Source organism: Schistocerca serialis, chromosome 5 (assembly GCF_023864345.2).
Source record: "Schistocerca serialis cubense isolate TAMUIC-IGC-003099 chromosome 5, iqSchSeri2.2, whole genome shotgun sequence".
Taxonomy (NCBI): Eukaryota; Metazoa; Arthropoda; class Insecta; order Orthoptera; family Acrididae; genus Schistocerca; species Schistocerca serialis.
Window position 1 is genome coordinate 519809876 of NC_064642.1, and position 24642 is coordinate 519834517.

The 24642-nt window shown below is 39.4% G+C and overlaps 1 protein-coding gene across 2 annotated transcripts in view; it reads right to left on the reverse strand.

Moving 5' to 3' along the window:
• Window positions 1-20798: 20798 nt before the first annotated feature.
• LOC126480852 (pyruvate dehydrogenase phosphatase regulatory subunit, mitochondrial) overlaps window positions 20799-24642 on the reverse strand; it is an 85290-nt gene continuing 81446 nt past the window's right edge. For both annotated transcript variants that reach the window (XM_050104214.1, XM_050104216.1), the window contains one exon: window positions 20799-21139. In XM_050104214.1, the coding sequence (XP_049960171.1) occupies window positions 20927-21139 (213 nt within the window). In that variant the 3' untranslated portion in view covers window positions 20799-20926. The remainder of the gene's footprint in view (window positions 21140-24642) is intronic.

Consider the following 24642-nt stretch of genomic DNA (forward strand, 5'->3'; position numbering starts at 1 on the left):
TTCCTGAACTACTGAACGGAACACACCAATTTCGAGAAGACATGACTCAACATATTACCAGCGGGGCGCAGAAGGCGTCTGATCAATTACACAACAAAAATAAACAAAATAAAAATCAAAATAAAAATAAAATTCAGAAAAAGGAAGATTTTGTTTTGTTAGTAATGATAGCCCTAACCTTGAATTCCCATATTTCCCCTGTTGCGGTGGCACTTAGTTTCTTTTTTTATTGCCATTGTCCTAAGGGGCTTTAAAATAAGAGAGAAAAAAAGGGGTAACCGTCAAAAAAGTAAAAGAAAAAAAAGCAAAATTAAAGAAAAAGAGGTTCCCTTGTGCGTTGCGGTGGTCGTACTATATGACATAGCAGTTCCAATCTCGGTGGAAGCCGCCGACCACAACCTTTTATTTTCCATTTAAATAAATGGAGTTGCAAGCGGCTAGTAAAAATTCTTTATACGAAATCTGAAGAATGCCTTTAAACGTCAATCTTCGTCCGATTCGACTTAGTAAATTAAGTTAATATCATGGATGTCTGCTTTGCAAATGCCAAGGTGCTTCACTGTAAAATAGATCCTGAAAAGATTCAAACCGACTGTCAACGATATAAATTTGAGTTTTGTTCGTCATATAGGTCTAACATGTCAGAAGATTGTTTATGAAGTGCACATGTTGATTAATATAGTTCCCCTCTTCTAAATTTTTGCAATAGCATTTAACTGTAGGCGTTTTCTAACACCGGCGTTAGCAATTCCTTTCCGTTGTCTGAAACCTCCAAAACGACAAATGTTTCTGGTCTAAATCTGATGACCTTAACTATCACTTCCGATCAACATTAAATACTTCATGAACCCATACATGGAACTCCAACTGTACAGTGTTCCTGCACTGCTACAGAGCATGCATTGCAAGGTATTCATACAGTTTATCGCATAGAGTTACCATAAGGAATGAAACAAGAACTGTAATACACTTTACACCACAGACACTCACCCCGGCTTGACGAAAACATCCGAACATTGACCAAAAGTTGCACAAATAATTGAGTTTGAAAGGAAAAGAAACGAGGTATGAAGCATTTATAAATTCATCGAATGTAGCGAGGTGGTTTAATTTCGTCCCAGTCTATAAAATTAATTTCGGGCCATACTCAGCTCTTGCCGATTAATGTAATATAATACCCGCCTACTAATCAGGGCGTCTGTCTCCGTTGCTTTTGAGCGTGAATGGAAATCGTAGAAATTTTCTGTGGAGCAACATTTAATAATAAAGCGTTTTAAATCATCAAAAGCGATGAGCGGGAGCAGGCGCTTTCGATAAAGAACGGGGGAGTGTAGCGCCGCTGCTGTCGCCACGGCCGCTGCCGGTAGCCAGCAAATGGATCCCGGAGCTTTGCCGCATACGGCGTCCAGAGGAGGACAGTCTGCAGGAAATCTGCCGCAAAATCGTTACTGGATAAAATTTTGATATCGGTGTGTCAGAAAGCGAAATAGATTGAATCTGCGCTACCATTACATTCACGTCTTCAGCATTCAGACAGAAGAGGCTATAAAAATATTTTATGCCAGCTGCTCTCGATCCACTGACATTACGAACAGAAACAACGCACGCTACCGCTAGACCACAGGCGTAATCAGCGTAGTGTTTCTCTATCATGGGACAAGTTTTCCTCCAGGAAGTGCCGCAGTCTGCAGTGTTGCCAGATTGTGCAGATAACCGGACTTAGAGAATTAGCGAGTTGGCCAGTTTTATTGTCCCATGTCGCGATCGGCGTGGACTTAGCCTCTGAAGCGGCCGGCCGCCGGTCGAGTTTTATGTCAAAGAGTGTACATTGGAGTCTGCCACGGGCGCGTTACTCCTCTTGCACCAAGTCCCTGTCTGGTGGACAGCGCATACATATAAACACGCCGTCAGTCCTGTGCACTGTTCCACCTAATGGACCTTACCCTTTTGACAGATATTGTTCTGCATGATTCACCCCAACACTGCTAATTGTGAAATGTTCGGTTTTGAATTACAGTGTTTCCCTAACAGTAATAGATGTGATGTTTCCCCAATCCTATCGATAGAATAATAATAATAATAATAATAATAATAATAATAATAATAATAATGCACCATGCAGGGTAACGCGTGGCCTGAGGCGCCTTGTCACAGTCCATGCGGCTGCCTCCGTTCGAGGTTCGAGTCCTCCCTCAGGCATGGGTGTATATGGAGGGGTGGTGAAGGGGAAAGGGAAAGGGGATAGTAGAGTACGGGTGGGGAGAGAGACAAACACTGTCTGGTGGAGTGTGAGGTGCAGTGTCAGGAGTTGTGTGGCAGGGAAGTGGGGAAAATGGAAAAAAGAAAAAATTAGAGGAGTGGGCAAAGACTGCTGTATGCGTTGGCAGAGGGCTGCAAATAAAAGGATGGGAGACGAGAATGGGGAGGAGATGACAGGACAGAGGGGGTGTAAACTGTTAGTTGGAGGCTATGGGGACAGTATGTTACTGTAGGTTGAGGCCGGGATAAGTACGGGACTGGAGAAAGTGTTGTAAGGATAACTCCCACCTGCACAGATAAGAAAAGTTGGTGGTGGAGGGTAGGATCCAGAAGGCTCAGGTAGTGAGCAGCCATTGAAATTAAACATGTATGTTCAGACGCATTTTATGCCACAGGGTGTCTTACTCTGCTCTTGGCCAGTTTGGTGGTGGACATTTATCCTGGTGGACAGCTGGTTGGTAGTCATACCAATACAAAAAGGTGTACAATGATTGCAGCAGAGCTGGTAAAAGACATGGCTGCTTTCACAGGTGGCCCGTCCCTGATGGGGTAGGATAAACCTGTGACAGGAGTGGAATAGGAAGTGCTGGGTGGGTGGATTGGGCAGGTTTTGCACCTGGGCCTTCAACAGGGATATGACCCCTGTAGCAAGGGGTTGGGACTGGGAGTGGCATAGGGATGAACTAGGATGTTGTGAAGGTTGGGTGGGCGACTGAACACCACTTTAGGAGGGGTGGGAAGTATCTCGGGTAGTATGTCCCTCATTTCAGGGCATGGTGACAGGTAATCAAAGCCCTGGCAAAGGACATGGTTCAGTTGTTCCAGTCCAGGGTGGTACTGGGTGACAAAGGGGACACTACTTTGTGGCTGGTTTTTGGGGATGGTGGGAGGATTGGGGTTGTGATGGGCAAATGGCATGGGAGATCCTGTTTGCGGACTAGGTCTGTCTGTGAAGGCGATTGTGAGACCCTCAGCTTACTGAGCGAGGGGGTTTCTGTCACTGCACATATGCCGTCCCTGGGTAGCCAGGCTATATGGGGGGCTGGGTGGGGGTAGGGGTGGGGGTGAAAGGTATGGCAGCTGTCAAAATACTGGTACTGTTGGTTGTTGGTAGGATTAATGTGAACAGAGGTGTGGGTGGAGTCATCTGAGAGGAGATGGTCAATGTCTAGGAAGGTGGCACAATGGGTTGAAGAGGACCACATGAAGTGGATGAGAGAGAAGGTGTTAATGTTTTGAAGGAATGAAGATAGGATGCCTTGGCCCTGAGTCCAAATCTTGAAGATACCATCAATGAACTTGAACCAGGCTAGGGGGTTTGGTGTTTTTGGAGGCTACGTAGGTCTCCTCTAAATGGCCCATAAAAAGGTTTCCATATGAGGTTGCCATGCTGGTGCCCATGGCTGTGCTGTGGATTTGTTTATATACCTTCCCTTCAAATGAGAAGCAGTTCTGGATTCGGATAATGTTATTTAGATGTATGAGGAATGAGGTAATGGGTTTGGGGTCTGTTCAATACCGGTAAGACTTTTCATACCAAAAAATCCCTCCCATATGGCCTGGGTACCCACATACAGTGTACCTGCAGTAGCAAGAACTCCCTTGCTCAGTATGCGGAGGGTCTCATGATGGCCTTCACAGACAGACACTATCCCCCAGACCTAGTACACAAACAAATCTCCCATGCCATCACCTCTCACAGCCATAATCCTTCCACAATCCCCAAAAAACCAGCCACAAAGGAGTGTCCCCTTTTCACCCAGTACAACCTTGGACTGGAACAACTGAACCACATCCTTCGTCAGGGCTTTGTTTGATTACCTTCTGCCCTGAAATGAGGGATATCCTACCCGAGATACTTCCCACCCCTATTTAAGTGGTGTTCAGTTGCTCACCCAATTTCCACAACATCCTAGTCCATCCCTATGACACTCTCAATCCCAACCCCTTGCTACAAGGATCATATCCCTGTGGAAGACCCAGGTGTGAAACCTGCCCAAATCACCCACCCAACACTTCCTATTCCAGTCATGTCACAGGTTTATCGTACCCCATCAGGGACCGGGCCAGCTGTGAAAACAGCCATGTTATTTACCAGCTCTGCTGCAATCATTGCACAGCTTTTTGTATTGTTATGATGACTACCAACCAGCTGTGCACCAGCATGAATGGCCACCGCCAAGCTGTAGCTAGATCAAAGTAGACTACCCTGTGGCACAACATGCAGCTGAACATAACACACTTGATTCCAATGATTGCTTCACTACCCTCCACCAGCAGCTTTCTGAGCTGCACAGATGGGAGTAATTATCCCGGTGTCAATCTATAGTAACATACTGTCCCTGCAGCCTCCACCCAACAGTTTCCACCCCCTCTGTCCTACCATCTCCTCCCCAGTCCTGTCTCCCACCCTGTTTATTTGCAGCCCTCTGCCAATGCATCCATCTGTCTTTCCCTGCTCCTCTTGTTTTTTGTTCCTTTTTCCCTACCTTTCTGCCTCACAACCTCCTGATGCTGTGTCTGTTGGCAGTCTAGTCCCTACACACTCCACCAGACAGTGGGCATCCCTTCCCCTTCGCTTTCCCCTTCCCCACTCCCTCCAGATTGCTGCTTACATTCCACGTGATGTTGCATTCCGGCCAGAGATGCTGGAGTTGGCAGTCATGTGTGCATGAGGTGTGCTTGCCTGTGTGTGGTTGTGAACATTGTGTGTGTGTGTGTGTGTGTGTGTGTGTGTGTGTGTGTGTGTGTGTGTGTGTGTGTGTGTGTGTGTGTGTTTACTGACGAAGGCTGTGGCAAAGCTATAAGTAAGTGTCTTTTAATAGTGCCTGTCTGCAACTTGACATGTCTTCTTTACAGTGTTTCTACATTGTTGATATTCCTACCTGGAGTTTCCATTGTAAAATTGAATAAAGCAATAGATGACGCAGTCTTGCAATTAATGGATGCTGAAAAACTGAAGTGGAAGCATCTTTTATCAAGATTACTGGATATAACTTTGTTTCTAGCTAAACAAAACCTACCCTTTTGTGGACCTGATGAAGTACAAGGCTCTACACATGAAGGCAATTTCTTAGAACTAGTGAAATTACTGTCAAAGTATGATGTAGTGTTGAAAGAACACGTCTTGAACTTGGAACATGGTAAATCTCAAAAAGTATCATATTTTCACTAAAAGTACAGAATGAATTTATAAATGTTTGAGCAAACCTCGTAATATCTAAGCTTGTCAACAAATTTTTTTTTAATCATCTAAATGTTTTGGTATTATGTTTGATAGCAGAGCTGACATTTCACATATTGATCTGAAGTGATTCATTTCATGAAAATTGATAATAGAAAAGAGGAAGTACAAGAAGTATTCCTTGGATCGTTTCCTCTAAAAGGAAAACATGTGGCTGATCTAAGTGATGAAATTCTTAAGAAGAATAAAGCCATTGTTGTTGGATGTATTGATCATTCACTTAATTTATGTGACCAATATTCCTTTACAGAAAATGTATCTTGTGTAACATTTTTCGGAACAGTAGAGACCATTTTTACATTTTTTCCCTGCTTCCACTAGCAAAGAAGCATCTGTTAAAACACTTTCAACAATGTGTTGGAGATTGTGCTGCAGAAAAAGTGCTGGCAGAAAATTTTGATGCGTTTGTCAGTGCAATTGATGAATTATGTGGCAAACAAGAAAATTTGGACACCAGGAGGTGCTGCACAAAATCTTATGCCAGCTGTATGTAATTTCACATTTCTTTGCTATCTTTATTTTTGGAATGATGTGACGAGAGAACTAAATTGTACTCAAGTGCACTGCAAAGTAAAGGCTTCAGTCTTAATTGATTAGTTATAAAAACAGAGGCACTTCGTCTTTATACTGAACAAAAACAAGGTCATTATCCAGAAGAGGCAATATGCCTTGCTGTGAAAAAGTCAGAGAAGTACAACATTCCAACAGAAAGAAGAATTTGTCATAAAAAACGAATGGCTGGTGACTTGGCCACCGATACAGGAATCAGCCTGAGAGCAGAGCATCAAGAGGATATGTTGGAATATTCCGACCTATTGAACTCCAAACCAGATCAAAGTCCATTCAAGATGCCGCCTCATTGTGTGAGGTTGCACTGCTTTTGGTCAACAATGAGGAGTTGAAAGTAGCTGTTTCAAAATGCATTGGTTTTTATGATGAAGTATCAGATGGAGAACTCCATGAGATTCTAAGGCTGACAAGACATTTAAAAGTGGCAAATGTTATAGTTTCTGACTGGGCATGCACTGATCTTTCGAATTTATCGTGGAATGGGATTCTAAAGACACTTTTCCAAACCTTACACTCACTCTAAAGTTACTTATGATGATTTTCATATCAGTTGCTTCATGTGCGAAGAGCTTTAGTAAATTAAAATGAATTAAAAATTACTTACGATCAACAATGAGCAACAGAAGTCTAAATAATCTTGCCATGTTAACTATCGAACATGAAGCAACACAAAATATTAATTTTGAAGATGTGATATCAGAGTTTGTGGCTGTTAAAGCTAGAAAGGCATTTTTAGTGTTTTTATCTCGCTTTAGCAAATAGTTTTTGAAGGATGTATGTTAATGTATAGAGTAAAATATGATATATTAATTTAGTGTATAACGCTATAATTATGCCAATGTATAATGCTTAATAAAATATACTATTATATATTGCAGTTTGATGATTAATGACTCTAAGGCCTCTATTGGTCTTATTTACATTTATACTTAACATGTATACAGTTTTATTGATTTTATGAATTTTCTCTACACGGTCAATACCACCAATATCCGCCCCCGGGTGCCACACTTACTAGCTACACCATTGCTGTGATAGTTAATGCATTAAATCACAAAAGATTAAAGCTAGTGCCAGTTCTATCTAGGTATTACATTTCTATCCAAGGTGTTCAGTGCAAAGTAATCTGTCTTCTGAACACTGGTGGAGAAATGGCAGAATTATTAGCCAGCTATGTACTAGACATTTTAAGAAATAAAAATACAGATTGTCCCATACTGTGCAGATAACTGTAATACTAACTTTGCAGATAACTGTAGCACCAACTTTGGTGGGTACAAGAGGACAGCAACAAACAGTGGTTACTCCAAACTGAACAGTGTTCTCAAGATGAACATTCAAGGCAACAGTTGTGCAGCCCATGTAGTACAAATGGAGTTCAAACAAGTGCAGACATTCTTCCCATTGACACAGAAACAATAGTGAATAAAAGTTTTCATTGTTTTCACATTTACACTGTGCATGTGGAGGAAATGAAACCATTCTGTGATTTTGTTGATACTGAATACAACTAAGTTCTAGGTAGTATTAAAACTAGATGGTTGTCGTTGTTGCTAGGAGTTACAAGAGTTACTGATATGAATGAGTGCTTGAAATCTTATTTTCTGTCTCAGGATATGAGTCTTACATTGCTGAAACAGTTTTATGAGAATCCATAGTCACTTCTTTGGCTTCATTTCACACAAAGCCAATAATTTTTTTTTTTTTCAAAGTCAATCCAGAAGGTGGAAAGAACCATAATTTCAGCTACAGAACCAGCTGAGGAGTTACAGTTGCTTAAAGAAAAAAATCAGTAACAGGAAATTAAGAAAATTTCTAACTTCAGTTATTTCTTCAATTTTAGTTAACTTGGTAAAGGAAAGCATTTTCATTCAGTCAAAATACGAGATGATTACCAATTTATATTATGACACTTTTGTGACTTATTTAGAAAAGTGGACTTCTCCATTTCAGCCTCTGAAATCATATCATTGGATAACACTGAAAAATTCTGTTTCTTCGACTGAACTTTTAAACTGTCCGAAAATTCTTAAGGCAGTAGATTCAGGTGCAATATTTCAGATAGATGTTAGCGACAAATGAGTTTATTGATAAAATTACTTCATCACTAGATAAGAAAGCTAAGGTCACAGGAATATTCTGTGATCTTACAAAAGCATTCGACTCTGTAAACCTTGTCCTGATGCTTTTCAAACTCATCAGGTATGGAAATGGGATATTGGTTTGAAATTGTTTGAATCATCTCTTTTGGAGAGGAAACAAAGGGTAGTAATCATATCAAATGGAGCAGATTACTTCTCAGAGTGGAAATCTGTGTCACAAGGTGTTCCTTGTGGCTCAATCCTTGGACCCATTTTATTCCTGTTCTATGAAAATGACTTGCCTCTCAATATAAATACTCATTTAACTTTGTTTGCAGATGATACTTCTGCCCTAATTGAAAATGAAAATTCGGACAATGTACCACAGTGTGTCTTGAATACGTTAAGTAACCTGGAAACGTAGTTCAGTCTAAATGCCTTAAGGCCATGATGAGTTTTAAAACCAAACAGTCATAAACTGAAGAAATCTGTATCACTCACAAAAATCAAAAAATGGAAGAACTTGACTCAGTCAGGTTCCTGGGAATAAACTTAGACACAACTTTGAGTTGAAATTCTCATGTAGAATATCTAGCAAATAAATTGAAGAGCCTTGCATTTGCAATGGAAATTTTAGCCTGTGCCTGTGATTTGGTCACCAGGAAAATAGCAAATTATTAGCTACTTTGAATCAGTCATTCAATATGGCAGGATTTTTTGGGGAAACTCAGGAAACATTACATGAATTTTAAAGTTGCAAAAAAGGACCATTCGCATGTGTTCTGCACAGTCGAGGGCATCAAGTAGACCATTATTTAAGGACTTAAAATATAACTGTCTCCTTTTTATACATCTTTGAGGTGGTTCGTTTCCTACACAGTAGAGCTGATCTATTTTAAAAAATCAGTTTGAACACTCATACAACACAAGATATAAAGGAAACTTTATGCTCACCTTTCATCATTTAAATCTGTGTGCTCAGACTCCTCAGTATATAGCCATGAAAATTCACAACACAATAAAAGGGTGTGGCATAATGAATATGACGGTAAATATTTTAAAAAGCAAGTTACATGATTTTGTAATTAAATGATGCTACTATTCTGTGGGAGATTTCATTAAGGATGAAGTGATACTCTGAGCTGGATCCTTAAAATGGAATAAAAATTTATGATAGTTATACTGTAAATGTGACACATCTTAAGTAAGTAAATTTTCCACAAAGTATTACTGTAAGTGTGAAAAAATTTTAAATAAGCAAATTGTAACCTCGACATGTCTCCTGTACATCAGACATATGTTCTGAAATTATGTACGTTATGAGGTGAATAAAACACGTTTCACATATTGTTTGATGAGATAGGATGCGTGAACATAATTGTATCCAAGAAATTTGAGGAATGGGAAAAAGCTGTTTTGGAAACAGATAACAGATGGTGTAATGTATTCCACAGACTTAAAAGTACAGGTACTTCATGAAAAAATAGAGACGTATGTGAGTTTTGCTCTTGCTGTATCAGGCACAAATGCTGTTTTGGAAAGAGTATTTTCAATTGTGAATTCCCTTTGGATTGATGAGAAAAACCATTTTACTGCTGAAACTATTGAAGCAATTGTAATGGTTAAGATTCATTATCAATACCTTATCTGCAAGAGGTCCTACAATCAGCTATTAACTAATTCAAAGCTCTTGAAAGATATTAGACTTCTGTTAAGTACAAAATTAGTAGCAGCAATTCCTGATACAGTAGCTACCCATTGTATAGATTTTTGATGTCTACATTAGTGTTCATGTGTTAGAAATCATTCTATTAATTTCTCAACATTTTGAATTATAATCAGGTATTGGAAAAACAATGATGCAGTGCCATTACAAGTATGTTTTGAAGTGTGTTGTTACAATGTATGCCTTTTTATGTGTATAAACTTTAGTTTTTATTTATTTTAGTAAAGCAATGCAGTCATATATGCAGAATATTTTCTTTTTATCTAGTCTCCCATTTTTTATCCTAATTTTTTGCTAGCATCCCATTTTTACATGTGGAAAATCTGGTCACCCTACCACAGAAAGTAGTAACATTCAAACCCTTTGTATTTATGCTTACATACACCTCATAATTCATTACATTGCCCTTCACTTTTCATAAATCAATATTAGTTTAAGTGGAATAGTACCACATGAGAATATGACTTGCACTGTTATCTCCATGGTGACCTCACGTGGATGCACCCGACCACTGCCGAACACATTCACTCTTCACTCTTCTATGTAGTAAGCTTGCAAAACTGCTGCATTGTGAATGTCTTGCATTAGTGAGTCTGCCTTGATATCCCTAAGTAGCACCTCTTGCTTTTATATAATTAAGTCAAACATTATTGCTTATTCCAGTACCTTAAAATGTGTACAGTACAACACTTATTTTTATTCTTGGATTTGTTTTTCTGTAATCAGTTTTAGAATGAACACTGCAGGTTATAAAAGTACTGGCCTATATGAAGAGCTCAGAACATATAATTTTCAGTGGGTTTTGCTTAATAAAAATGTGCAGAATCCTCCACAGGTTCGTTTTTCCAACAGAGCGGCCATTGTCTGCAGTACAGCTTGCCTTCCGACATTTCGCCAACAGCTTTGTATTATCTGAAGTACATCCCTTCACACTTTTGATAGTGCAGACATTTTCAGTAATGTTTCCCTTCATGTCTTTGACAATCCTGACTGTGAATATCAGCAAATCATCAGGAAACTGATGATGATAACCTGCTTCAAAGAAATGAACATGTGGAAAAATCTGCAAATATGGCTGCGAAATCCTGATCCGTGTTTTTAACCACAGAGGCTGGGCAGGAAGTAGCCAATTACAAAACTACAGCTCACGCGAGTTTTTAATTTATCCAGTTTGTGCTTACGCCTTTATGCCAGGTCATCCAGCGTCTACTCTATACAATTGAAGGATTCCACAGCCCCTTGACATCCTCTTCTTTATAAATTTGGATGGCAGCTGGTAATTGTAATCATTGTACTTAAAACAAAATGTTAGTTTTTGGGGCATAAAAAGTATTTTTCCCACATAGTAGTATTTAACATCACTAAAGAATAGTTTATAATGTTCTTCACATCAGTTTTATGTGAAACAACATGATACAGAGTTAGGTGATAATAAATACTTCTTGTTGCTGTGATTAGTGATATGGGCCAGTGCAGCTGCATCTTGTGAGATCAGTATGTCAGCCAATAGGTACAAATAATGTTGGTCTTGACAAGCAAACTCTCTATATGGTAAACTATTGTGTGAGACTACATCCACATTACAAGAAAAAGTGACAGTAAAAGGGAAACAACTTTACAGTTGCTCCCACCCATCAGCCAACACACCGAATGTCAGTTTGGGTTCCACAAACATTATTTTTTTATCCTGTGTGCATTGAGTCTCTCAGAACAGTTTACCATATAGAGATTTTTGCTTGCCAAGACCATTGAAAGGTTTAAATTCTTTCTCTTAGGTTCAGCTTACTCTGACAGAACAACCTTGCAAGCACAATATTATTAGATTAATATTTATTTGGTTACTGTAGTTCCCTTCATTAATGCACAATGATGGCATTTCGCCTCTCCTCTGGAATGACTGACATTGACGTACAAAAGATGATCACTGACAGTGGTGACACATTAACAGGAAATCAACACTAGGAAGGCATGTTGTGCTGCCTCAAGACAACAGTCACAACAGCACTGGTACTTGGTGAGTATTTTAGAGAGGAACTTTTTCTACAATATGTGCTACACGCCACAACTTGATCCCAATTTATAGTAATATCTCTAATTTTGTTGTTCTTGTTTGTTAAAGAGTCTTTTCTATTAAATTTTTCTCCCTTTTTTTATTTTTCTGGACTTCTTTTCCCCTATTTTTGACCCATTTATGGCATTTCTGACCTGCTTGCCACCTTCTCTTTCATTTCAAAGTTTTAAAATTTTCAAATGTTGTCCATTACCAACAACTCACTTTCACACTTGTTCTCTATGGTATTTTCACCTGATCTGGAGTCCTGGTCAACTTTCCTTGTGACAGTGCTTGTATCCTTCAGCCTTAACAATATCTTTTCCACCATACCTTTCCTCTCTTCCACCAAAAAGAGTCTCTAGCTCCAAAAGCTATATTTTTTTTACATCTATCTCTGTGTTCCGTCTTCTGGCAGTCAGAGAGTAGATTTTCCATATGTATAAAATAAACTCTTCTCCATTCATTAACCACTTTCACAAAATATAAGACATTTGACAGGCAGCAGAACTACTGACTAACATAAATTACAGTTGTTTCTTGGTGAAAACTTCTTCTGTACCACAGATGAATTATTGAACGTAAACACAATAAGTTACAAACCTGTAATGTCATGTTTACAAATACATTTTAAGGGGATCATCATCATCATCATCATCATCATCATCATCATTTAAGACTGATTATGCCTTTCAGCGTTCAGTCTGGAGCATAGCCTCCTTATAAAATTCCTCCATTATCCCCTATTCAGTGCTAACATTGGTGCCTCTTCTGATGTTAAACCTATTACTTCAAAATCATTCTTAACCGAATCCAGGTACCTTCTCCTTGGTCTTCCCCGACTCCTCCTACCCTCTACTGCTGAACCCATGAGTCTCTTGGGTAACCTTGCTTCTCCCATACGTGTAACATGACCCCACCATCTAAGCCTGTTCGCCCTGACTGCTACATCTATAGAGTTCATTCCCAGTTTTTCTTTGATTTCCTCATTGTGGACACCCTCCTGCCATTGTTCCCATCTACTAGTGCCTGCAATCATCCTAGCTACTTTCATATCCGTAACCTCAACCTTGTTGATAAGGTAACCTGAATCCACCCAACTTTCGCTCCCATACAACAAAGTTGGTCGAAAGATTGAACGGTGCACAGATAACTTAGTCTTGGTACTGACTTCCTTCTTGCAGAAGAGAGTAGATCGTAGCTGAGCACTCACTGCATTAGCTTTGCTACACCTCACTTCCAGTTCTTTCACTATGTTGCCATCCTGTGAGAATATGCATCCTAAGTACTTGAAACCGTCCACCTGTTCTAACTTTGTTCCTCCTATTTGGCACTCAATCCGTTTATATTTCTTTCCCACTGACATTACTTTCGTTTTGGAGATGCTAATCTTCATACCATAGTCCTTACATTTCTGATCTAGCTCTGAAATATTACTTTGCAAACTTTCAGTCGAATCTGCCATCACAACTAAGTCATCCGCATATGCTTATTTTGTGTTCACATATCTTGATCTCACCCAGCCAGTCTATTGTTTTCAACATATGATCCATAAATAATATGAACAACAGTGGAGACAGGTTGCAGCCTTGTCTTACCCCTGAAACTACTCTGAACCATGAACTCAATTTACCGGCAACTCTAACTGCTGCCTGACTATCCATGTAAAGACCTTTAATTGCTTGCAAAAGTTTGCCTCCTATTCCATAATCTCGTAGAACAGACAATAACTTCCTCCTAGGAACCCGGTCATATGCCTTTTCTGGATCTATAAAGCATAGATACAATTCCCTGTTCCACTCATAACACTTCTCCATTATTTGCCGTAAGCTAAATATCTGGTCCTGACAACCTCTAAGAGGCCTAAACCCACACTGATTTTCATCCAATTGGTCCTCAACTAATACTCGCACTTTCCTTTCAATAATACCTGAGAAGATTTTACCCACAACGCTGATTAAAGAGATACCTCTGTAGTTGTTACAATCTTTTCTGTTTCCATATTTAAAGATTGGTGTGATTACTGCTTTTGTCCGGTCTGATGGAACCTGTCCCAACTCCCACGCCATTTCAATTATCCTGTGTAGCCATTTAAGACCTCACATTCCACTGTATTTGATGAGTTCCGACTTACTTTCATCCACCCCAGCTGCTTTATTGCACTGCAATCTATTGACCATTTTCTCCACTTCCTCAAATGTGATCCTATTTCCATCATCATTCCTATCCCATTCTACCTTGAAATCTGAAACATTGCTGACCGTATTTTCACCTACATTGAGCAACTCTTCAAAATATTCCCTCCATCTGCCCAAGACATCCACAGGATTCACCAGCAGTTTTCCTGACCTGTCCAAAATACTTGTCATTTCCTTCTTACCTCCCTTTCAAAGATTGCTAATTACACTCCAGAATGGTTTTCCAGCAGCTTGACCCATAGTCTCCAACCTGTTTCCAAAGTCTTCCCAAGATTTCTTCTTGGATGCTGCAATTATCTGTTTGGCTTTGTTTCTTTCTTCAACATAACTTTCTCTGTCTACCTGAGTTCTAGTATGTAGCCATTTTTGATACGCCTTCTTTTTCCTTTTACAGGCTGCCTTGACTGTGTCATTCCACCAAGCTGTTTGCTTCATCCTACTTTTACACACTACTGTTCCAAGACATTCTTTAGCCACTTCTAGTACTGTGTCCCTGAACCTTGTCCATTCCTTTTCCAATGACTGTAATTGACTACATTCAACTAACTGGTACCTTTCTGAGATCATTGTTATGTACTTGTGCCTGATTTCCTTATCCTGAAGTTTCTCCACTCTTATCCTCCTACATATGGACCTGACCTCCTGCACTTTCGGCCTCACAATCCCAATTTCACTGCGGATTAAATAATGATCAGTGTCATCAAAGAATCCCCTGAATACACGTGTGTCCCTCACAGCCTTCCTGAATTCCTGATCTGTTATTATATAGTCAATGACAGATCTGGTTCCCCTGCCTTCCCATGTATACCGGTGAATGTTCTTATGTTTAAAAAAGGAGTTTGTGATCACTGAGCTCATACTGGCACAGAAATCCAAGAGTTGTTTCCCGTTCCTGTTGGCCTCTATATCCTCTCAAAATTTACCCACAACCTTTTCATACCCTTCTGTTTGATTTCCAATTCTGGCATTAAAATCACCCATGAGCAGAACACTGTCCTTGTCCTTTACTCTAACAACTACATCACTGAGTGCCTCATAAAAACTATCCATCTTATCTTGATCTGTCCCTTCACAATGTGAATATACTGACACAATCCTAATTTTCTTGCTAGACACTGTCAAATCTACCCACATCAGTCATTCGTTTACATACCTTACTGCAACTACGCTGGGTTCCATTTCTTTCCTGATGTAAAGCCCTACACCCCATTGTGCTATTCCTGCTTTGACTCCTGACAGGTAGACCTTGTATTCTCCCACTTCCTCTTCTTTCTCACCCCTTACCAGAATGTCACTAACAGCTAAAATGTCCAGCCCCATCTTACTTGCAGCCTCTGCCAGCTCTACCTTGTTCCCAGAGTAGCCCCCATTGATATTAGTAGCTCCCCATCTCATTACAATTTGTTTGCCAAGTCGTATCTTACGAGTCCCTGGTTTGTCAGTTAGAGGTGGGACTCCGTCACCTCCAAACGTCCGAGGCATTTTGCTCTGATTGTTGCCAGAATCATATTTAAAGTACCAGGGAAGCAGGTTGCTAGCCTTACTTGCCCCGAGTCCCATTGAGTTTTACCCCTAACGGTTGAGGGACTAACCGGTGGATTTGGTAGTCTTTGCCGTATGAGCACAAAGGTGACCACGACTTTGAATATGTCCGAGATGCCCAGCCTTATTCCAAAGTAACTGGTATCCCGACTGTCGGGACCACTTACTTGGCCACTCATACGTTGCCCATGGTTCATGAACTAGGACATGACTACAGGAACCCACACCATGAACCACAAAAGGGGCTCATTACATACAAAATATTTTGTGAATGTAAGAAAGTCAAGTGTCTCTCCAGTTTCTCTCTGCATAATTGTTGATACAATAATTTGCTAGTGTGGGGCCAGAACTTGATGTCCAATGGGTACATTTGGCAGCTAACCATATTCCTATCCTCAGGTTTGTTGATCAACTGCAACCACTCCCCCACCCCTTTGCTTGCCATTGCCACTCTGAGGTTTGTATGTGGCGATGTGTTCTGGAGATGTGTCTGCAGGTACACTGTCTGTCTCGAATGCCAGTCTACTGTTGTTGCATGGTCTCTCTTCCATTTTTTAATTAAACTCTATGTAGGTTCCCAGTCCTTAATAAGTTTGTAGATACTGTTTACATCTACATGTAAATCTACTCCTGAACCACTATAAAGCACGTGGCAGAGGGTACTTTCAACTGTATCATGTTTAACAGGATTTTGTTTCCTTGTGTGCCTCTAAATGTTTTCATTTGTAAAACATGTTATAGGATTTCCATGTTCCATTTTGTATGGGACACAGATAGAATAACTACTTACATGCCTATGTCCACACTTTGATTAGTCAAATTTTGTCTGTGTGTTACCTATGGAGTTCAAACTTAGTAAACTGATTGTCATGGGATACTTGGTATCTACCAACAAGCTTCTGCCAGTTTAGGTTTTCACCATTTCAGTGATACACATGGATCAAATAAACATCTGACCATTTATGCTGCTATTCTCTGTATATATTCAATACCCACTGTTAGTAGTTTTGGTATAGAGCTCACACTCCAGAACAATATTGTAAGACAGTATGTACTTGAGTTTTGTAAGTAGTTCAAAAATGGTTCAAATGGCTCTGAGCACTATGGGACTTAACTTCTGAGGTCATCAGTCCCCTAGAACTTAGAACTACTTAAACCTAACTAACCTAAGGACATCACAAACATCCATGCCCGAGGCAGAATTGAAACCTGTGACTGTAGTGGTCGCGCGGTTCCAGACTGTAGTGCCTAGAACCGCTCGGCCACTCCAGCTGACTTTGTAAGTGGTCTCTTCCACAAATAGACAACATTTTCTCAGTATTCTACCAATGAACTGAAGTCTGCCACCTGCTTTATTTAATCTTCAGCTTATGTGATCACTCTGTTTCACATTCCTGCAAATAGTTACACATGGGTATGAGTTGACTGACTCCAATTGTCTCACTTATATTGCAGTTGCAGCTGACCAGCTGGTCACTTTATTGTATTTCAACAGATTCTTTAACATGTTGACAGTTGTTGGTTCATTGACGGACGTTTCATGACCATGCCAGGCACATGGTGTTAGGTATGAGGCTCTGCTGTGGCAGACCTTGGCCACATAGCATCAGGCATGTGGATCTGCTGTGGTTGCTGGTAGCTACATGACAGTCACCATGTTAATGAGACTGCCCAAATAGTTAAGAAATCTGTGCCAGTACCATTTTTTGTATTTCTGGTAGACAGTGCTTTTTGACTGCAGATTTTTTTGGCGGCAGTAGACGCTGAAGCTGCTATTGTCTGTTGTAGCAATTTTCTATTATATGTACAGTCTGCTCCGTACGCATCACGCTAAACTGGCAGGAGAGTTGATGGGTATGAGGCTTACACACCCCTAGGTCCACATAATTTTCACTAAACCTTAGGTTTTATGTAATGTCTCAGCAACTTTAGAGTAACAATTGCCAACATTCTTGTTATCTTTGATATTATTCCTATTTTTACCATAGTTCCAGTACATGGATCGCTAAAACTTTCTGGCCAGAAGCTTGACTTTGGAGACCACTTGCAACTTCATGTATTTCTTGATAATAATTACCATGCACAAACAGAAGGAGCAGCTGTGGGCACTCCAGTTTCACCAGTTGTCAGAGATACATACATGGAGCACTTTGAGAAGATGATCCTGGAAACAGCTTGGTGGAAACTGATGTGTTTCTTCGGTCACATTGGTGATGCTTTCATTATATGGCACATGGAAGAGACAAGCTGGATGAATTCCTCAGATATCTCAACTTCGTACATTTGGAGATCGACTTTACTATAAAAGTTTAAGCGAATGAGGTGTTTCTCTGTCCGGATGTTCTAGTAAACAGGAGAACAGACTGCACAGTAAGGTACAGCATAAATCACAAGAAGACACAAAATAACTTGTAGTTGTACATTGATGCTAAATTACCATCACTTTCCACACAGGAAAGTAATGCTCAAACCACTTGTTTATAGGACTCACATCCACTCTGAGATGGAGAATCTCACCAAAGAACTCAAACACCTAAAGGTTGTTTCACATAATAACAACACAAAGCAATAGATTTGGCAGACACTATGCCCTACACTAATAGGGGAGGTGGGGAAAGTTGTACCTAGTGCATTTATCCCATACAGTGGCACACTTAATAGAGTCAAGAAAAGACTTGGTTGTCATATATTTAGACATATTGTCTTGGGCTGTCTGTGACTGTAACTTGTAGGTTGGCAATGTTTTTGTTATTAATATGCCATCCTCAGTCACAATATTTAATTTTCCTGTTTTAGTACAACATGTCTTGTATCTATAACTTCATTCTCGAGCCTTACATTTAATTATTTGGGCATTATTTCTGCTTCATTTTGCCACAAAATGTCAATCTGCTGCAGCAATGAAAAACTTACACACACCACATGAAAAAAAAGAAAAGAAAAAGATTTGTTGAGAGAGGAAATACTTGATTAACTGTGTATTTACATTCTGAAAATGTAAATCAAGCACAGTCGGATCAAAGACTGCATAGGTCAGCCATATTGGAACATATGTTGAAATTCATTTAATTTATGCTGCTCACAAAATATTCAGCATTGTAACATTAATTGTAATTTTTTTAGGTCTACAATGATTTATATTAGCAAAAACAATTGGCTGACAGTGTACTAATTTATGGAAACTTCACAAAGAGCAGTAGAAATCAATTATAATTACTATTCTGAAACCAAAAAACGTCGTAAGTTCCATTTAAAAAATGCACTTAATACCTGCATTTCATTGGAGCAAGTATGACACTCCAACTGAAATGGTGCAAAAGCTTGACCTCTGGAAACCATGAACCACAATAGCAAGAACAATTGCTCCGTTTTCATAGTCAGAGTCACCAATCTTATGGCTCCATTTCACTTCGCAAAATTGTGATTCCAGTAAGGAGATAAGCTTACCGGTCAAAATATTGGTCACCCCCTTAAAAGAGCACAATGGACAATTTGAAGCACTTCAGAAGGTGTAGAACCCTCCATCAATGATGTCATTCATGGAAGTGAAGTAGTATGTAAATGCCAGTTGGTTGTAAGAAATCAGCACAGCAAGGTGAGTCGACGTGGAGTTGAGACAGAATGACAGAAAGAAGTTATCATGTCGGGGGGGTGTCCACTGATCAGGTAGTTTAATATGTCCAAAATGAATGGTATACAACTTAGTGCCATGTAACGTGGCGTAACAACAATGGTCATAAAAGAACCTGATCAACAGGGACCAAAGACAGGTGTTAAGCCCTATCAATGACAGTTGGATTCAAACCAAAGGAAATTGCTAGTTCCAGTGAATTGAGGTCCATATCAACCTGTTTCTGTGTGAACACTGTGAAGAAAACTGCATGAATTTGGAGTTGAGTACCTTGCAAAAGGTCATTGTTTGCAATGGCACACAAATCTGCAGTGGGCCAAACAATACAGAAACTGGACAGTAGTTAACTGCAGGCAAATAATGTGGTCTGATAAGTCATGATTTTGCTCCTTCTTCAAGTTACGCAAGGCACTGAGTACACCCATGGTCCAATAAGGTGTTTAACTCACACTGTGTGGGGGATGTAGTCCAGGCTGAAGGTGACTCTCTGGTGTTTTGGGGGTCCTTTTGGTACCATGACTTGGACCCACTCCCTCAAGTTGCCTTGGACATGAAACATGATGTTTACATCAACGTTCTTGGGTGCATCCATATGTGTTAGTTATGTAGGGGGTTGCTGTATATTCTTACCATCACCAGGACCCACTTTATTAATAGACTTCCTTGGGATAGTTTCTGTTTATATTCAAGAGTCTGCCAGTTCAGTTCCTTCAGTATCTTTGTGAGACACCCCCATGGATCAAACAAACCTGTGACCATTCATACTGACCTACTCTGTATATGTTCAATATCCACCATTATTCCTATTTGGTATGGGTCCCACACACTTGAGCAATATTCTAGAAAAGGTCACATGAGTTATTTATAACCAATTACCTTTGTAAACTGATTGCACTTCCTCAGTATTCTACCAATAAACTGAAGTCTTCCACCTACTTTACCCACAACAGAGCCTATGTGATCATTCCATTTCATATCCTTGCAAAGTGTTACACCCAGGTGTTTGTATGAGTTGGCCAATTTCAACAGTGACTCGTTGATATTATAGTCATACGATACTATGTTTTATTGTTTTTTTAAGAGTGCAGTTTTGATGGTGAGTTAAAACATTTCTATCTTCCAACATGACAACAGCCACATTGACAGGGCTGCATGCATGTGTTCCTAATTTGACTAACATTCAAGCACTGTACAGCACCTTGACTGGCCTGCTAAATCACGTAATAATAAGCCCATACAAAATGTCTGGGATTATTTGGAACAGTGGGTGGCATGCAGCAATCATCCCCACAATTTGGTAGCTCTGCAGGCTGGACATGGCACATAAATGAACTTGTGGGCTTCCTTCCTTGCTAAACTGAAGCCATTAACAATGCCAGACATTGGCGTTACATGGTATAAATGTGTGGTCTTCTGCGGGTGACTAACTTTTTTTTCTGGTGTGCTTAATTTAAGGTGACAAGGAATATGTACAGGCATTTACCAAACAATGATCAATAAAGAAAATATTCTGATTTATCCAGTACCACAGACAATGAACTGAAAATGTTCTATCATAGCAACAATAAATATAACATCTCAGGTACATTTATACACACATTTTACCAGTGCCAGAAAATGAAAATCTACCCAGTTACAGCAATGTCACGTGTTGCTCTGTAGGCACTCCTCTCCTTGTCTGGATACTGTGTCGGCAGATTAGGTGAATGTAGATTCACTTTTGCGGAGTAGCGGATGCCAGCAATATCTACTTCATATTGGCCCGACATAACATAATCCGGCGTAACAGGTTGTGCTTGGCCATCATCATCAAAATTCTGTACAAAGCCCAAGCATACCTGCAAAAAGTGCATTACCTGTATCATATTTTGTACTACGCATTCATCGTATTAACATATTTTACAGACTATAAGATGTACTTTTGTTTAGGAAAATGGCCTCCAAAATTCAGGTTCGTCTTATACTTGAAATTAATATAAAAATGTCCAGTGTTTGATTTAAAATTTCTGCCAAACCTAACAATGGCCATATATTCAGTGCCACAGGAAACATATCTGGCAATATTGGATTCAACGGGCAGCACCTGTTAACCAACACTATGGACATGTGTTGTGGGGATTTACAAGCTTGCTAACACTTGCCTCCCTCCTGTCTCACCATCACAATCCCAGAACATCTAGCTTATGATGTGTGTTATTCCAGTCTGTGGTTTGTGTTATCAGTAATAGTACAATATTTTTGTTAGTAGCTACTTTCGTAACGGAAAAAATAAAAAGTATTCATACAATGCATGTTATAAATTGAAATGCAGAAGAACAAGGAAACAGAGCAGCGTAGTGGCATTTTGGCACTCTGCCAACAGAAAATACCATTTGCAATTGGCAGGCTAGTAAAAAAGGACTGAAAAAAATTATGAAAAATAAATGTGCAAATAGAGGACTGAATGCAAAATGGCCAAAAATAGAAGAAATGGATTCAAGGACACTGACAAAATGACAATGGAATTAATACAAAAATGATTCAAATATACACTTGTAAGTTAGCATTACAGTGCAGCTTAACAAACTTTAAGGGCGGAGTTGGTTGTTGCTACAGATTTATGAAGCGTCATCGACTTAGCATACACCAAAACCAAAACATCTCAGAAAATACCACAAGAGTATGAAGAGAAAATATTACCATTCCATCACTTTATTATTTAACATTGAAAGAAAAGCAGTTTAGAACTAAGCCCAATAGCAAATATGGATAAAACTTCTCTGACATTTGATGTGCCAAGTAAAAGAACTGCTGTCAAGAAAGTGCTAAAACTGCAAGTGGACATGAAAAAATGCACTACACTGTTGGTCTTTCATGTTGTGCTGACAGTACTTAACCTCCAGTGATCATTTCCAAGTGCAAAACAGTGCAAAAACCTGAAATACCAGCAGATGCTGTTGTTCATATACATGATAATGGTTGGATGGACAAGGCTGGTATGAAGTTATAGATTAACTGAGTGTGGGAGAGAAGGAAAGGTGCTTTACTGAAAATGAGTTCTCTTCTTTTGCTAGATCAGTTTAGAGGCCATTTGAAATATTCTGTGAAACGAAATTGAGACAGAGAAATACAGAGCTTGCTGTTACTCTGGGAGGACTTACTTCACAACTGCAACCTCTTGATGCCTTGATAAATAAATCATTTAAAGTGTATATGAGAGAGGAATGGAAGAAATGGATGATGGGTGAAGCCCAATATGAATTCACGGTGAAGGGAGCTTTAAAACTACCTACAATCAAACAGGTGTGTCAGTAGATAAAATAGTGATGGTGTAGAGTGAGAAAAAGATATTATTGTTAAATCTTTCAAGAAATTGATGCTCTCAATGGCAGTGAAGACAATCTTACATATCAAGAGGACAATGATGGTTACGAAGAAGAGGAAGAAGAAGAAGAAGAAGAAGAAGAAGAAGAAGAAGAAAGTTCAGATGATGATTTTCAGGGATTTTAAAGGTCAGTTCGGTTTCATAAACTAAGAATTTTTTTCTAGTCTAGCTTTGCAAACTAATGATAAAAATGTTAAAAATATTATTTTATTTAAAAATTGCTTAAAAATTAAGGTGAACATATAGTCTGTAGTATCTTATAGTCTGTAAAATATGGTATGACCTTGATATAGATCAATCATAACATCAGATAATCTTAAATGAGATTACTCATGAAAGATATATGAATAAATTACAGCAAATGTGGCTGCTTTTATACAATACATGGATAAAATTCTACAGATATCTTGGTAACTGTGCTCTGTGTGATGTCAGGCTACACATTTGGAGGTAAATGTGTGCAAGAATAATGTGTCACTATTGCATATTACTGTAGCAAAGCACAATTTCAGACATTCTGTCAGTGATTTCACTGGTGTGACGTGTCCAGGTCTACTGTTAACGATTTGTTTTGAACTAGAAAAAGTAAGAAAGAACAAAACCTATTAGTGAACTGTAAACTCAACTGTAAAAACTTGCTATCAGACATCTTTGTCATTTATTGAAAATGCCTGGGTGCTGCGCACTGGACTAACAATTTCTCCCATCAAAACTTGTTGAAAAACGTCAGGAACATGCAGTTCAAGTAAAGAGCTCAACAGCTGAATGCTCTCCCGAGACGCAATAAGATTACAGTTTCTCTAAAACTGTCATTTGTGTGTGAAACAGGGGTAAAATATATATTAAGGACTGATGAGCCACACAAGAAAATACGTGTGTTTATGGACCAGTGGAACATCTAGCAAATAGTATTTATCTTAATGTGTTGTGGCAACAATTATGTCCTCATATTACAGATTCATCAACAATAATGGAATAAAAAAGTCACCTATGTGTAAGCCAAAAAATACCCTGAATTATTACTGATAAAGAGTTAATAAATTTTTAACACAAAGTATGTGTCAGTGTCAGTGCCGATTGTTCACTAGGATGAGGGTAATAATCACATGTTGAGTGAAGCGTCATGTTTGTAAAGTTACTGACGAGTGTGCAGTTAAAAAAGGTAGCGGGTGAATCCAGGTCCAGCCACTTGTTTCTCTTGTATTACACCAGAACAGTCACAGATCTTAATGACTTCATTCAACTAGCCATATGCCATAGCCAGTGTCACTGTCACACTCTCCAAGGGAGATGAATCCAAGACACTGGCATGTAAGTGTTTCAGCCTGTACTTCTGTGCTGGGATCCATGTGCTAGTGTGCATTAGTGACGTTGGTTACGAAGGTGAGGTGCTGACAAAGTGCAAGGCTTCTTCATTCTAATGCTGTGTTGTAAATTAACAAAACTGTTGGTGCAGGCATTTTTAAGGATATCAACATCTACATACATATATACATACAACACAAGCCAGTGTATGGTGCATAACGGAGGGCACCAAAGTACCAACTCTAGTCACATCTTTTCCTGTTCCACTCACAAATAGAGAGAGGAAAAATGATTCCATACAAGGCCTTATCTAATTTCATGATCCTCACATTAAATGTATGCTGATAGCAGCCGAATCGTCCCATAGTGCTGGTTCTCTAAATTTTCCCAATAATGTTTCATGAAAAGAACATCACCTTTCTTCCAGGAATTCCAATTTGAGTTCACAAAGAATCTCCATAATATTCACATCTTGATTGAACCAACCAGTAACATATCTAGCAGCCCACCTCTCTGCTGCTTCAGCGCCTTCCTTTAATATGACCTGGTGGGTATCCCAAACACCCAAGCAGTACTCAAAGAGTGGGTTGCACCAGCATTCTACACATGGTCTATCTTACAGATAAACACCACCTTCCCGGAATTCGCACAATAAACCAAAGTTGACCATGC